Source organism: Podarcis cretensis (genome assembly GCF_951804945.1).
Source record: "Podarcis cretensis genome assembly, chromosome: 7".
Taxonomy (NCBI): domain Eukaryota; kingdom Metazoa; phylum Chordata; class Lepidosauria; order Squamata; family Lacertidae; genus Podarcis; species Podarcis cretensis.
The window spans coordinates 71,021,173-71,036,695 of NC_137176.1; the positions used below are offsets into that span (position 1 = coordinate 71,021,173).

General features: G+C 38.9%; 1 protein-coding gene across 8 annotated transcripts in view; it reads right to left on the reverse strand.

The window, feature by feature from the left end:
* UBR5 (ubiquitin protein ligase E3 component n-recognin 5) overlaps nucleotides 1-15,523 on the reverse strand; it is a 67,581-nt gene that overhangs the window by 23,387 nt on the left and 28,671 nt on the right. For 7 of the 8 annotated variants that reach the window (XM_079984807.1, XM_079984809.1, XM_079984811.1 and 4 more), the window contains 16 exons: nucleotides 13,072-13,189; nucleotides 12,185-12,369; nucleotides 11,603-11,712; nucleotides 11,176-11,288; nucleotides 10,761-10,904; nucleotides 9,987-10,098; nucleotides 9,637-9,791; nucleotides 8,356-8,553; nucleotides 7,008-7,218; nucleotides 5,488-5,614; nucleotides 3,517-3,668; nucleotides 3,020-3,115; nucleotides 2,474-2,597; nucleotides 2,074-2,171; nucleotides 1,340-1,488; nucleotides 839-930 (listed from right to left, as the gene is read on the reverse strand). In XM_079984807.1, coding sequence (XP_079840933.1) covers nucleotides 839-930; nucleotides 1,340-1,488; nucleotides 2,074-2,171; nucleotides 2,474-2,597; nucleotides 3,020-3,115; nucleotides 3,517-3,668; nucleotides 5,488-5,614; nucleotides 7,008-7,218; nucleotides 8,356-8,553; nucleotides 9,637-9,791; nucleotides 9,987-10,098; nucleotides 10,761-10,904; nucleotides 11,176-11,288; nucleotides 11,603-11,712; nucleotides 12,185-12,369; nucleotides 13,072-13,189 — 2,184 coding nt within the window. The remainder of the gene's footprint in view (nucleotides 1-838; nucleotides 931-1,339; nucleotides 1,489-2,073; nucleotides 2,172-2,473; nucleotides 2,598-3,019; nucleotides 3,116-3,516; nucleotides 3,669-5,487; nucleotides 5,615-7,007; nucleotides 7,219-8,355; nucleotides 8,554-9,636; nucleotides 9,792-9,986; nucleotides 10,099-10,760; nucleotides 10,905-11,175; nucleotides 11,289-11,602; nucleotides 11,713-12,184; nucleotides 12,370-13,071; nucleotides 13,190-15,523) is intronic. The other variant, XM_079984805.1, reaches the window with a different exon arrangement.

Here is a 15,523-nt window from a genome sequence, read left to right on the forward strand (position 1 = left end):
AGTTTCCATATCAATATACACTACAACCAGTTTCACTATGTCCGTAAGCATTTTTTTAAAACCCTGCTAATTCAACTACAGCGGTGCCCCGCAAGACGAACGCCTCGCAAGATGGAAAACCCACTAGACAAAAGGGTTTTCCGTTTTGGAGGCGCTTCGCAAAACGAATTTCCCTATGGGCTTGCTTCGCAAGACAAAAATGTCTTGCGAGTTCCTGCGGGGTTTTTTTTCCTTTTTTCCCTTTTCCTAAGCCGCTAAGCCGCTTATCAGCTGATCCGCTGATAAGCCGCTTAACAGCTGATCGCTAAAAGCCGCTAAACCACTAATAGTGCTAATCCGCTAAACTGTCAATGGGCTTGCTTTGCAAGACGAAAAAACCGCTATACGAAGAGCCTCACAGAACGGATTAATTTCGTCTTGCGAGGCACCACTGTAAAGTGTTTCTCATCTAAATACCATTTTCCAGTTCTTGTTTGTGAAAGGCTACATTAGTCTGAGGAAACAGTGGCCTTGAAAATGGGGTAGCAGCTTCTCCCCCTATGATCAGTCCTAAGCAAATGCCTGATTTATCTCACCTCTCTCTGACACTGCTGGAGAGGAGGCTACCTAGCTGGTTACATCTCCCCTCCCCATCCCTACACTGTGGACCCAGGCCCAAGTTGCAATTCCAGCTTCCTTCAATCATTTATCAATCTGTTCACTAACAAAAATTTTAGGTACAGCAGAGCACTAAAAGAAATAAAAATCTACTGCATTTTCAAGCAAAATGAAACTGAATCATCCCTGAAAATACACAACAACCTACAGAAGTCTCGATGCTAGGAACAAACACACGTACTTGCAATCATGACCTTTGTGGCACACCCTTGCGCACTCTGTGCAACAGCACAGAGACTCCAGTAAACCGCATGTTCTACATTCAAATATATCCTACAAAGAGAAAATTGAGCATTTTAGGGGGGGAAATGGAGTACTATGTATAATTTTACGATGCTGCTTTTAAGTGGTAGCTAACAATTCTATATATGACTACTTATAAGTAAAGAATCATCAAGTTCAATGGAACTTACTCGCAGGTAAGTATGCACAAAATTGCAGCCTTATTTATTCTTCAAGAGTTTTCAAGTTAGATTACATTAAAATAACGTTAAGCTTCTTGTTAATGGTTTCTTGTTAAGCCAAAGAGAGCAGTAAGAAGCATCCCCCCACCCAGCCCTTTCCCCAGAAAACCCAGCAGTAAGAGAAAGGCAAGAATTTAAAAATCTATCCTTAAAAGCTCAGGAATATGAGCTTGTCTTTACACCTAGCACAAAAAACCAATTAAGTTCCCTTATTTTACCTGATTTATGTGCTCTGCACCAGTCCATGTAAAGCTGCATGTATCATTGCAACACAGGACATATAAAGGAGAGTCATCTGGGTTTGTGCCAGTTGGACAAACCATTCCCATAAACACATCCTCTTCTTTTTCACCTGAAGTTGCCTCCGCTTTTTAAAAAAGGAGAAAGATAGTGCTTAAAATGAAGTTATACATATTCTTTGAAGAGCTAGCAACTTAAGGTAATAATTCTCAAATAATTCTCGAAGGTCCTCTATGAAGAAAATAAAACATCACGGCACTTTAACATTACTGCTAAACCACACTGCACATCAGCTAACTGAATGAACTCATGGTTCCCTCCAAAATGACTTCAAATTGTATTAGTTATACTAAACAAAATTCCTCCTCTATAGAGAACAGGTTTTTATCTTTGTTTCATTGAAACCTGCCATTATTCACAACCGTCTATCAATAATTGCCCTGACCTATTTTCACAGAAACGAAAACCAATGGATATCAAAGAATAGCCTCCTGCAGGGAAATTATTACAGGAAACTGTATCTATTGAATCAGACACTTTTTAAAACCAAGAAGATAACAGGAACTTATTCATGGACAGCAGGAAGACTGGCATGTTCTATTAATTCAATATTTTACATTTTATTCCAATGTCTAATCCAGAGATTTAGGAAGGGGAAAGCCCTCAATTATTGGCATACATAAAGCAAGAATCACATACAGTATTCACATACCTTTGGCAACTTTTTGTGCAGTTTCTAAAATGGTAATTGCTGCAGGATATGCTCTGCCACTTACAGCAGACATAAATGGTGTCATACCTCTTGCATCCCTAAAAAACAGTAATATGTCAGTATCATTTTCAGTTAAGTTTAAAAGGTAGTCTTCTAGGTTTAGCAGAAAGAGCCTGATTTAGTACTACCCCAACTTTTAAAGTTAAAATGAAGGTAATAGATCTGATGCATAAACAAAAATGGAAAAATCAATTTATTAACAAATACAAAATGGAGCTGTTTATATCAAGGCTCAGTGCAGCTTTGTAAAACATACCCAATTCCATCAAACATTCTTCATAAAGCTTGGCTTCCCAAGTAGATGAAAACACTACAAGACATGCACATAAAGACCCCTTACTTGGCTGATAGCAGTTCCCGAAGATAAGGCTGTAAAACCACACTGTCGCATAACAATTTCAGTATGAAGTGAGCATTTGCCTTCCGATCCTTTGATTCCACTACAGAGGGTTCTGTAGAAGGACCTGCAGATTAGAAAAGTATTCGTGAAAAATAGCTGCCTACAAAAGTAGCTCACTTACTTAAAACATTCTAGACAAGAAGAGGGATTCCTGTATCAAGCTTTATTATTAGCCAACACTATCACATTGTCAGAAACCTGATGCTAAATTATGAATTTGAGTGTATATAAAGGACGGGAAACTTCATGTCCTGAAACCAATATTGGCCAACATATTTTAATGTGTGAAGCAGTGCCAAATAGTTTTAACAGGGCAAACAGATTGATATGTTAAGCACCCTTATTCATTATACAGAATGATGGGAAGATGCACCTTCAGTTATAGGAGGGAACATTTAAGCTGCACTAAAATACATGTATGAAGTGAGCATTTGCCATTTCTTTGTGTTAAGTCATATGCAAGTATACAAAATAGCATGTTCTCACCTGGTATCGTGGAGGTGCTGGGTCCTTGGCCAGTGCCAGTTGTTGCTGTGGTAAGAGATCCCACAGCAGGGGCCAGGATAAAATCAATGTCACCATCTTTTAGTAAACAGAACAGTAGGATGCACATCAATACATAAAACACATCCCTGGCAACATGCGCACTCCACAGAAACTAACCACACTATATCATTAAATTTTCTTTCCTTCCAAAGGCTATTCAATGAAACTACTGGTAAGTGCAGCTAACATTATAGCAGATAGCAAGTCACATTATTGAAATAAGCAACATCTGCCTACAAGCGGTAATCAGAAAATTTTAACACTCAGTTTTCACCTGAAAGCACAGAAGTGGCTAACTAGCTAAATGCTTTGCACCACTGAAGTTGTAATAACGTTGATGCAATGCATTTCTTATTCCTACACTCTTTCACAATTCAAACGAAAGGCAATTTATATCTACTTTTACACTTATGCACAAGTGCATGTGAAAATCTTACCAGGGTCCATAGCAGGAGGATCAGGCACCCAGCTTGGAGGAGCGATAGGAGGAGAAACTGGATCCTGATGATCACTAGATGAAGCCCCTGCTTCATGTCTGCCCAAACCTGCTGCTCTCAGAGATCTTCTCATCATCTCTCTCAGTCGCAAACTAAGACCAAACAGAAAATCCTAAAACTAATGCTTGCCTATTCTTGCGCAGGAAGCATACTGAAGGCAACCTAGTGTTCGAGAATGCCAAACAAACTTTTGTCCGCATTTATAACTAATATGTGGAGAAGAAAGCAATATAAATGCCACACCAATTATTAAATGTGAAAAAGAAATACGGCACGTATTTTAGACACAGTACTGTCAATGTACCAATTCAACTTTGCATTCTCCTCATAACTGCGGTTAGCCTGAAGTTGCTCTCGCATTTAATTTATAAGCAAGCGTGCCCCCCCCCCCCAAGATTGGGGGAGAAAAGGGAATAACTAGCAACCAAAAACACATTGCAGGTGGTTTGCAAGTAAGTGGGCTCCAACGTAGGAGTACAGGGTGCCAGTGTGGTGTAGTGGTTAAGAGCGGTAGTCTCTTAATCTGGTGAACCGGGTTCGCTTCCCCACTCCTCCACATGCAGCTGCTGGGTGATCTTGGGCTAGTCACACTTCTGTGAAGCCTCTCAGCCTCGCTAACCTCACAGAGTGTTTGTTGTGGGGGAGGAAGGGAAAGGAGAAAGTTTGCTGCTTTGAGACTCCTTAGGGTAGTGATAAAGTGGGATATCAAAACCAAACTCTTCAGCAATGTATCAGATTCTTATCTGGTGAAAACAGGCTGACTACATAACTTTTATGACCACTGCTCCACAGCAACTGTTGTTATACTTTTCCATTCACCATATAGATAGGTTTATGAAGCATTTCTGTATCCTTCTGCTGTGCTGAAGATGAATTCCACGAAACAGTGGGTATATCTGGAATCACTGTTCACTACATCTATTTGCAAACTACTTCGGCAGTATTGGACGCCATAAACAAAGCTTTTCAGCCTGTTTTCACCAGATAAGAATCTGATACATTGCTTCTTTCAGAGACTTGCATAGTCTTCAAAGACTTTCAGAGACTTATAAGACTTAGGTTCATTTGGTTTTATGTTTTCAAGAGAATCCATTAAGAGTGCCTATTTTGTGACTTTCAGAAATTCTTAAGTTTTCTGTTTATGTGATGTCATATATTTCATATTATATAAAGAGTATATATTGATATCATCATTGTATTTGCTCATCGTGTTGCCTTGCTTTTAGAAAGACTAGAGCCAGAAACAAACTCCAATTCTCCTCTAATAAGGAGTTAAGGAAAGACTGTCGTCAATCCCAGCCAAATATGAAAGAACTGTGGCTCAAACCAGAGAAAAGGGCACATAGTCCTGTCCACCTGATACAAGTTATGCCTCTCTGGAGGGTTGCTGCCAGCCAAACCCTGGGTTAGATGGAGGGTGCTACCAGAGGGAAAGAGGGAAAGCAGCACCACAGTAAGTCAGGGAAAGAAGCAGCGAGCTCCCATGCTTACTGGAAAAAAGGATATGTATTGTTGTTGCTCATCAAAAGATTTGAAAAGTAGTTTGTGATACGGTATGGTGGTTTTCTTGTTCAAAAAACAAGAGCCAGAAATCTAACCTGCACACACTTAGGAACATGAGAAGCTGCCTTATAATGATCAGGCTGTCTGCCCATCTAACCCAGTATTTTTGACTGGCAGTGCCTTTCCCGGGTCTCAGGAAGAAACTCTCTTTCTATCACCTGCTACCTGATCTTTTAACTGGAGATGCCAGGGAGTCAATCTGGGACATTCTACATGCGGACAATGTGCTCTATCACTGAGCCACGGGACCTCCCAAGCAGCTCTTTGGATCCTGGCCTGCGTTAATTCATAATGTCTTGCCGGTAATTAATACTGCAATAGCAAAAAGAGAAGTTTCCACTAGCTTACCTTCTGCTGCTAGAGGATCCTGCACGATTTCCCGGTCCATTACTTGACACCACTGAAATAGCATTTGCAATCGCCTCGACGGCAGATAACCTTTCAGCAAATGTGTTTCTTTCGGAGCGCTCTGCTTCTGAAGCATAAAGAAGAAACTTGGCATCTGTTTTTTACAGAGACATTAAACACTAAAGAACCAAAAGCTTCTCTGTCACTTTTATATAAATTTTGTATATGAAATCAGCATGGAATTTCTCAATATTTATATGCAAATGTATAATGATGACAATGGGTTTGATTACTGAACAGCAAAAAGCCTCCAGCAGAGAAGAGAAAGACAGGACAATTTAAACTGGAAAACATATAACACACGAATACACAACTGGGCAATTCTAGCACTCAGTGGTAAGCAGGAAAGCTTAGGTTCTTTTTGCTAAATAAGGAAACCAGTCTCCAAGCAGCCCCATAAATCATTCATTTTCTAGACATCACATTCAGAAGTTCAGAAACATGTATGTACTTTAGAGAATTGGTAACTGAATTTGCTTGCTCTCCCCTCTACTTCCTCACCCCTATTTTCTTTGCAGCATGCTTGGTAGATTTATATGCTATTATTTTTAAAATTGTACATGGCCTTGAGCAAGTTAGGAGAAGGGTGTAAATGGTGTAGAAATGTATTTTAAATGATTTAGAAAGTACACTTTCTTCTGCTTTTAGTTCCTCAAAAACTTCATGTATTTTGCCCCACTGCAGACATATACAGTATACATAGATGTTTCCATATTTCTAGTTTAGTAGGATTCTCAGTTTTGTAGATCTCCAGTTCATGCTGTGAAACAGTTTTAATGCATCATACGGGCCATTTTTTGACATAAATTTCTCCTTTCCACCTTTCTTTCTTTCTCTTTTTTGCTTTGTTTCAACAGCCATAACCTTATGCTTCAAGTTCACAATGGCCTGTTTCGTCTTGAAATTCCTGTCTTTCTGCAAGCGTCATCTGCTAATTTCCCCCAGTGTACATTAAAGGCAAGAATTATGGCTGGATTCCAAGCACTTCCACACATGCAGGCAATGGAGTTGGCACTAGCTTCTCCGTGCTGCTTTGAATACTGCACCAGATGGTTCCATAACCTACAAGCACAGCTTTTCAGGACTGGAAGACTGCAGTGGGAACGGAGCCTTGAAATAGCCTAATACACGCATGGAACATTGAGCGCAGCATTTCAGATCCCACCCTTATTTCCAAGTGACTTAATTTACCAAGTGGAAAATGTGATGCTGAACTGAAACTTGTTGCCAGTTGGGACATTTGTTTCCCTTTCTACCATACTCTCTTCCTGCATTTTCCAACCAGATTGCCTTGCTGGTTTATGACAAGTCTCATTACTAATGAAGTTGCTGTGTGTGTGTACCTGTGTCTGTGTGTGTAACTATTTCAGAACAGGTTTTGAACAATTCTGACTCATCTTTCTAGCCTTCTTGCAAAAGCTCTCAGAAGAATCTCATCAGCATGAGATCACTGAACTCACCCTCTTCCTCTTTTGTTTCTTTATTACTGGTTGGAAAGCACACAGATACACAAGCATGCAGAATATTTCGATTTCCATCACATCTGTGACTGAGGAAAGTCTGCAGCATTTGTGGATTCTGATCCAAGACAACAGCTTGCTCGAGGTTCATCAAATACTGTCTGCAGGCCTCATAGTCACATCGGAGAATATGCTGCATTAAAGTTTGCTTCTGTGCTCAGAAAAATTGAGAGAGACGTTAATAAAACAAGAGCAAGCAACATTCCCTTGCCCTATGCTACATTCTGCAGCCTCTTTTAGCATCAGTACTTTATCCTGACCTAAACCAAGTATGGGATACAAATGAGATAAATACCTAAAACAGATCGTGTAACATTTTAAAAGTACTATATATTTAAATAATAAACTAAGATTTTAGCTGTCAAATGCAGGATCAGCAAACTGATTTCAGGACAGGCAGGTTGGGAATCCTATATCCCAGCTGCAATGCTTTTAAAATTGTATGTGTGGCAAACAAATTTTAGGTATACATTTATTTACATTTTAAAAATCTTTATATCCCATTTATCCCTTTCATAAAGAAGTTGTCTAAAGTGGCTTACAAATAAAAAGCAAACATAAAAGCAACGAGAATCCAGTTATGAAAACACAAATTAACAACATTTAAAAAGCAACTAAAAAGTAAACACACTAGCACTAGAAATCAATATTTAAGCAACAGAATCAAAGCTTGTTTTGAAAGGAGTTTTAATTTGCTAGTGGAATTTAAATAAAAAGGACTATAACCTATTTTAGCATTGTTTTTAAAAGCATTTTGAATACCTAGACATCCCATCTTATTAAAAACTGTTATTTAAAGTTAATTTCTGGGGTGGATGAATTTTTTTAAATAAATCACAACATCGAAAATGATGTTCCAAAACTGCTATCACAGTAAAACAGCGAGAAGATGAACATACACAACTATTTGCACATGATTCTATGAATCTATGTGCTCTTTTGGGTTTGCCCTTCCTGACCCACTTATAAGTGCAAATATGGATTAAGCTATGTTTTTTAAAAATCACATTTTCTCCCTGCATTAAAGAGAATTTAGGTCCAGAGCACCTATAAACAGTAACAGCAAACATTTGAACAAAAAATAGACTTTATACTAGAAGTATCAATTTAGACAGCTGCATTTTGTAACTAGCAGTAAGCTACTTTTGTCACAAAGCTCTCATATCTAAGATTACTCCGTTTAGATATATTTGTAAAAAGGAAAAGTTCAGTTGAAAACACTGAGTAATCCAGGTGGTGCAAGATAATGTCTCTAAGAGAGAGTATGACAGATATATATATGAATTACCTCAACAGCCATTATAATGATAGCAGCTTTCTTTTTGATGGTTGAATTGGCAGGAAGGTTTGTTAAGGAATGAACTCCCATTCCCAGGCTACTAATAGGTGGAAGATCAAGCCAATCAGGGTCTCTTATTCCTCCCATACAATCTTTTGCCATTGGATATATAGTGCCATTTCCATCTCGAAGAATGATTGGAGATTCCTGCAAAAAAGTAGATTTTTATAGAATTTAAATTGTCATTATTTTTCTCATTCGTTATTGATTTGTAGCCCTATCACCTGACATATCAACATAGCTGCACTGATGAAGCCAGTCTGGTGTTCCTGCTGATATGCCCACACAGTGCTGACGTCCCTATCACCTGATACCTCTCCCTCCAGGTAAGGTAAGGTAAAGGTAAAGGACCCCTGGACAGTTAAGTCCAGTCAAAGGCGACTGTGGGGTGCGTCACTCATCTCGTTTCAGGCCGAGGGAGCCGGCGTTTGTCCACAGACAGCTTTCTGGGTCATGTGGCCAGCGTGACTAAACCGCTTCTGGCACAACGGAACACCGTGATGGAAACACCGTTTACCTTCCCACCACAGCAGTACCTATTTATCTATTTGCACAGGTATACTTTCGGACTGCTAGGTTGGCAGAAGCTGGGACAGAGCAATGAGAGCTCACCCTGTCGCGGGGATTCGAACGGCCGACCTTCTGACTGGCAAGTCAAAGAGGCTTAGTGGTTTAGACCACAGCGCCACCCGCATCTCTCCAGGTTGTGTCAGACAACAGGTGTAGTACCTGTCGTCCTCACCGAACACTCCTGCAAATATCCAGAATGGACTAGAAGACCGAGTTCAAATGCTTTCTTAGTGCAGTTTGAATAGGGGAATACATATACTTTACTACAATATCTAGTATCAGAAGCATGCATGGTTGTGTCCCTCTCTTCTTTGTGTGGGGATTAAACACTTGCAAGTCGTGTCTCTTCAGATTCTGCAGCTAGGTTGCAAGGCAAGTGAGAAGAGGAGGGATTCTTCCCAAGATCCATTAACTTGTGTCAGTAGCTTAAAAAGCCTTATCCCTCACTATACCATTGATCTACCCACCTTTTTCTTTACCACTTCCTTCACCAGATAGGGATCAGGAACACTGACAGTCAAGTTAAGTCTGCCATGATGATTTATTTTTCAATATTTCTTGTTTAATGGAATCATTTATCAACATTAAGTAACCCATTAAAGAGGTACTTTTAGGGTGGTAGGAAACACCGAAAATGGATGAAGCTGAGAAGAAACAAACCTGTCCAGCAGTGAAAATAGCAACACTCCTCTCATTCTGCCCAAGGAAAGCAATACTGCTAGTGGGGAAATTGTTTTCTTGTTCTGCTTTTCCAGTTGCAAGATCAAATATGCAATATCTAACCCAGTTCCCGGTCTTCAGGACGGCATGTACTCCTGAAAGAGTGCAAAAAAGAACACTGACCAACAAACTATTTGCTCCAAAAAATATTTTAAACCATTAAACTAGCAAATATTGATTAATGAAATTAAGATGACTCAGTTTTACAATTCTCTAACAGGATAAGTACCTTTCTTTTTTCTAAAGCAAGCAATAGATAAAATGAGAAGGAAAAAACCCTTCATCCTTACCTTTGGAATCTACATTCACAGCTAGGATTTCTGTTTTTTCTGGAATACATAACTTTTTAGGAGTCCTCTGAAAACAATCTGGAACTTTTGGTGTCCCACCAGTTTTTACCACCTGTAACAAAAGCAGATTTCTGTATTTCCAATGCAATCTAAAGAATTGGGTTAATTCCCCTCTCTTCAAGAATGTACAATTTGCTTGAAAAGACTAGGATTCTTCTGCAACAGCAGCTAACTAGATGCCTAACAAGCTCATTAGCCGTGCATAATGGTGAAAGCCATCCCCTCTTTTTTGTCCTCAGCATGTGATAAGCATAAGTATGCCATCTATTAATGTGAGGGCTCCACTTAGCTGTCATAGCTAATAGACAATGATCAATCCATGAATTGGTCTACACTTTTTAATGCCATCTAAGCAAATGACCAGCACTACATCCCAGCCATGTATTTAAAGTAATTTATGTGTTGAGTGAAGTTCTTTCTTTTGCCTGTTCCGAACCTACTGCCTAATGTCACAGACTTCAGATTCTTATAAAAGAAAAATTACTCTGTGTGTAATTTCTAAAATCTAACTTATGTCTCCCCTTAGATGTCTGTCTTTCTAAACTAAAAAATATGCAACTTCTGAAGACTTTACTTTTAATATCTCTGGTTCTTATATTCTCAAAGTCTGACACCTCTTTGATATGGAGTGATGGAAGTGAACATAAACTCTAGAAACTGTGGCCGCAGCAGAGATAATCGAACAAGGCCAAAGTCCTGGCATTGCAAACATACCTGGAGCTCATCTATCCTGAGCAACCGACAATCTTGGAGAAGAGAAGATGGATCAGGATCCGAACCAGAGCTGTTTGTACAATTTGCAGTAGTAGATGTCCCCGGAAATTTTACAGCAACATAAGCACCATCCACTTTCAGTACCTATAAAAGAGAACATATTGCATAGTGTTGAAGCAGAATTAAAACTCTCTGAAGTGAAGCGGGGGGTGGGGTGGGGAATCACTGTACTTAAAATCACTGTACTTAAAACATCCAGAAAAGCAAGCAGTGCCACCACACAAAACCACATTTTCACCAACAATTTCAAACCGCTATGGCTAGGTTTGCTGTAAAACAGCTTTCTTCTATCCATTTTTAAAGGATTGGTACACAGCAAATTAAAGGAAACTAAGAAAGCTTTTTTTATACAAACCTTCCCAACAGGAACATTCTTAACATCTTCCACAAACACAACTTCCCTAAGAGACCACTGTTCTTCATTCACTTTCTCCTCTTCTTTTGGGGCAGGGGTAGATCGCCGCCGCTCTTAAGAAAAAAGTAACAGATTAAAAGTCTCCTTTGTAGCATGTCTGCGACATGCATATTCTATGTCTAAAAAAGTAGCACATGGCTACTTATGTCACTTTTCACAGGAAGTGCCTTCTGTGAAGTTTGCGCCATCTTACTTAAGTTGGTATTTTGCTAATTTTATCCTGTAAGTATTCCTCTGTGGAACACTGTTTCTTACACTATTCAGGAATTCAGGAATTAAATATGGATACATTAATATAATTGGCTGGTGTTGCACCTCAGTGGTTTTCAACAAGGCAAAAAAACCCAAAACTCCCCATATGACTTACTATATGGCATTGATGCACTGCTTGCTATTGAAGAAGCATCGCTACAGGTAGAAGCTGGAGACGGTGGTGGACCCATTTCAGTTTTCACTGGTTCCTGTTTGCTTTCAGGCCTAGGATTTTTTTAAAAAAAACAACAACAAGGCAGTTGTTACATTTATTTTCCATGAATACAATGTGAAAATTAGTCAACACTTTGGACAGAGATACTAACTTCTGAATTGTTTCTTAAGGCAACAGAAGCTTTTGCTGATGCAATATAACAGCAAACATATACTGCAACAATATACAGAAGAACTGTTTATGGCCATTTTCAAACCATTAATTTGTATTGGGGGGAAATCAACATACTCTTAAGTATGTGCTTTGTCAGTATGAAAAGCCATTCTTTGTGTGACTTGCTTTTTTCAAGTATTTATTAAACAGTCTTCAGAGCAGTATTTACAGCCCCCTATTGCACTCATGTCTGTTTCATTTATGGAAACAGTGAGGAGCTGGAATACAGAGACCCACAATCTAATGCCAGTTCAAGATTTTTTTCAGCCACCGTCTACTGTTTCCCTGTCAAAAGTATCGAACACTTACTTTGCTTCAGTTGTTTTACTAGCTTTCTCCATGTTCTTTAAACTCTCTGGTGACCGGAGCTGAAACCTACAGCTGTCATTCATATTCCAAACAGATTCCATTAAGACGCCAACTTTAGGAATCCCAGCGCTAATTGAAAAAGCAACAGCTCCAGCATGATAGAGAGGATTATTTCTCAAACACACCTGCAATCAATCAACAAGGGAGGTAAACAACTCTTTTTATTTGTTTGTTTGTTACCCACCCTTCACCCTAAAGTCCCATTCATACCAAATGAAGAATCAAAACTATGTAAGCAAAACAATACTTAGAAGAGGTTAAGTACTTAATATAGTTTTATCAGGTTTTTTAGTAGTGACATATGAAATATTATCTCTATCTTAGCCGCAAAAGTCTTAGAATGGGTGTAGCCAATAAGGTGCACCTTCCAGATATTTCTGGACTACAACTCCTATCATCCTTAGCAATTGGCTATGCTGGCTAGGACTGGTAGGAATTGTAATCCAACAGTATCCGGAGGGAACCACATTGGCTACCCTTGTTTCCTACCACATGGTTTCCTAATAAGGGCACCTGGTTTGAAGGGAAAGAAAAGGTTAAGGCAAAAGGGCAACTACAGGCACACCAGCATATCGGAAACTATTTAGGAGCAACAGTGACAACGCAGAGAAGAAAGGCAAGAGCCTAATATGCTTGCAGCTAGTTCACAGCACAGAGCTGCGTATGAACAGGTGGTTTAAGCTCTGTCACTTCAGGTTATGGGAGCACTTACGTTAGAGTCTATCTGCAGACTATTTGCACATGTCACTGCATCATAAAAAGGGTCTTAATGGTGGATTTGTTTCTTCTCAAAGCTTTAAAATGTCACACAGTAAGCCTCTACATACCTGAGTACCAACAGTGATATTTGGCATTGAGGAGATACCAGCACTAGACTTAGGCTTTTTATTTTTGGCTCTAGCCTTTTCCAGCATCTTCTTCCTTTGGCTAAAAGGAACTACACCCCTAGGAGGAAAAATACTAATATAAGGTTAAAAAAAAAAAGAGCTGTGTTATCTTTATTATCCATAAATGTGATTTTCAAGGTGATGTGGTATTGATTAAAAGGGGGAGAAAGTGCATTTCCAAATGTTCATTTCTAGAGCTAATAAAATAAGATCTGAGAAGCTGAGCTCCTGAAAACATTATTCCTGCTTACAGGTTCCTTCAGTGAGTATCCCATGCAGTCATATGTATGGGAAATGTGTCTATGTACACCAAACAGGTCCCTCCAAGAAAGTCTGAAAAGACTGAAAGCTCAGGGATGCTGCCAACCCTCAGTCATACACAGCAGCTTTCCACACATCGGCCAAGGAGGCAGAGGCAGCCTTTTCCCACTTAGTTCTGCCAACAAACCATTGTATACAGCATGACCAAAGACTTGCTTTTGAATTGATTTCTTAATTGAAGTATTTTTAAAGTGCCCTTCATCCTAACTCAAGCAAGGGCAGCATATAAAACTCAACATACAATACAATAAAACTCAACATACAATACAATAAAACAATACAGCAACATCATGAATAAAGCATTCAGAGCCAACTACAAGTTTCAACAATTGTGACTGCTGCCTAAGAAAGCAAAGCAGGAGTTGTGAAAATCTGACTGAGATCTTGCTACCACATTCACAACCCTAATTAAGCAGAGCCTTACTGACTGGGGAGAAAGGTGGAAAATAGTTTTCATAAAAAGGATAAAGCAAAAAACAAGCAATTGTATTCAGGGTTCAAATTTTGTGACCAGAAAGAAACAGAGGGAAGGCAATGGTTTCACCTCTTTTCCAACGTGTGGAATGTGGCAGTCCATGGGGCAGGAGGGGGAAAGCACTCCTAATCTTTCAGAACTTTCTAGAAGGTTCCTGCTATGATCTGTGCAGCCAGTGGGACTGTTCGTAACCAACCATTGCTGACCAATGCCACTTAAATGGTTGAATCATTTAAGGACACATTGGTTCTCCTGCACTACTAATCTGATTTAATTTAATAATTATTAAAAGATTTTTTAGGCTACATTTCCAGACAAAGTCCTCTTCAAACAATGTATAAAATATGCACTATGAAACAAAATAACATTATTAAAATTTTGATACAACTTGATAAGGAATACATTCATGGTCAATTTCAAGTCACCTTTTTAATCATTGTCTGGAAGAATTAAGAAAACTTCATCTATAGATAAAGACTTTAAGCCATTACAAATCTGCACAGCCTGGCAAAAGCACAGAAGAGTTTAGACAGTTACAGAGTAATATCCTCCCTGCACTATCAAACCGACACTCTTATTACACATAAAATCCTATTTACAAAAATCAACTAACACTATTAATAAGCAACTTGCCTTTTGTGTTAGTTTAGACATAAGGCCCCAATGAAGAAATGGAAGTAAAATTAAGCAGTTAGAACTTCTATATTGCACCCCTGCTTCTAATCATATTTTCACAAGTGAAACCCCCAAAGGACACAATACCTATGTAGTCACCCACTGACTGCCAATACAAAACTGGACTGATCCTACAGAAGATGCTTAACCACCTGTGATGAAATGCCTCAACTATAATAATTACAGTTGTGTCTTAGACAACTCCGATAGTGATATCAGCCTTGTACAAACATTAATTTATAGATTTTATGTCATATGCAGTGGAATATCTATTGTCGTAAAGCTGCGAAGGTTTGTTACAGTAATAAAGCATTAGCTCTTCTAACTCTGAAAGCATCCTAAATACAAAATTCATTAAAATATTTCAGCGTCAAGTCACTTCAATGCTTTAAGGACAAGAACATGTTTTGTTTCTCTTCAATGAAAGTACAGTCAATTCTTCAAAGCAATGTAACCTCCTAAAGAATTCTAACCAGAAGGGAAAATTCAGTTCCATTAAAAAAAAGAGAAAGATGCATATGAACAGGGATGGGTAAATTCAATGTACCTTAGTGACCCAGTTCACACCATGGTAAACCAGTTATTGGTTTATTTGGTTAACATGCCAATCTTACCCACTTTGCTCCTGTATGCTATATGAGCCACAATCACTGTCTTAGCTTTATGTCAAAACTAGGGATAATGGTTAGTTTCAGTCAAACAAATAATGCTTAGTGAGCTAAGAACAAACCTTGACCACAAACCATAATCTTTGGTTTCAACATAATGCAAAACCACAAATCATGGGGAAATCACAGGGGGAAATGCTATGAATAAGTCAGAAATTAAAAAGTTATAACAAAAGGGGGGGAAACGCTATGGGAAATCGCTTAGAAATTTTTTTTTGCTCTCTGGCACCATCTGGTGTTGCATGTTTATAAC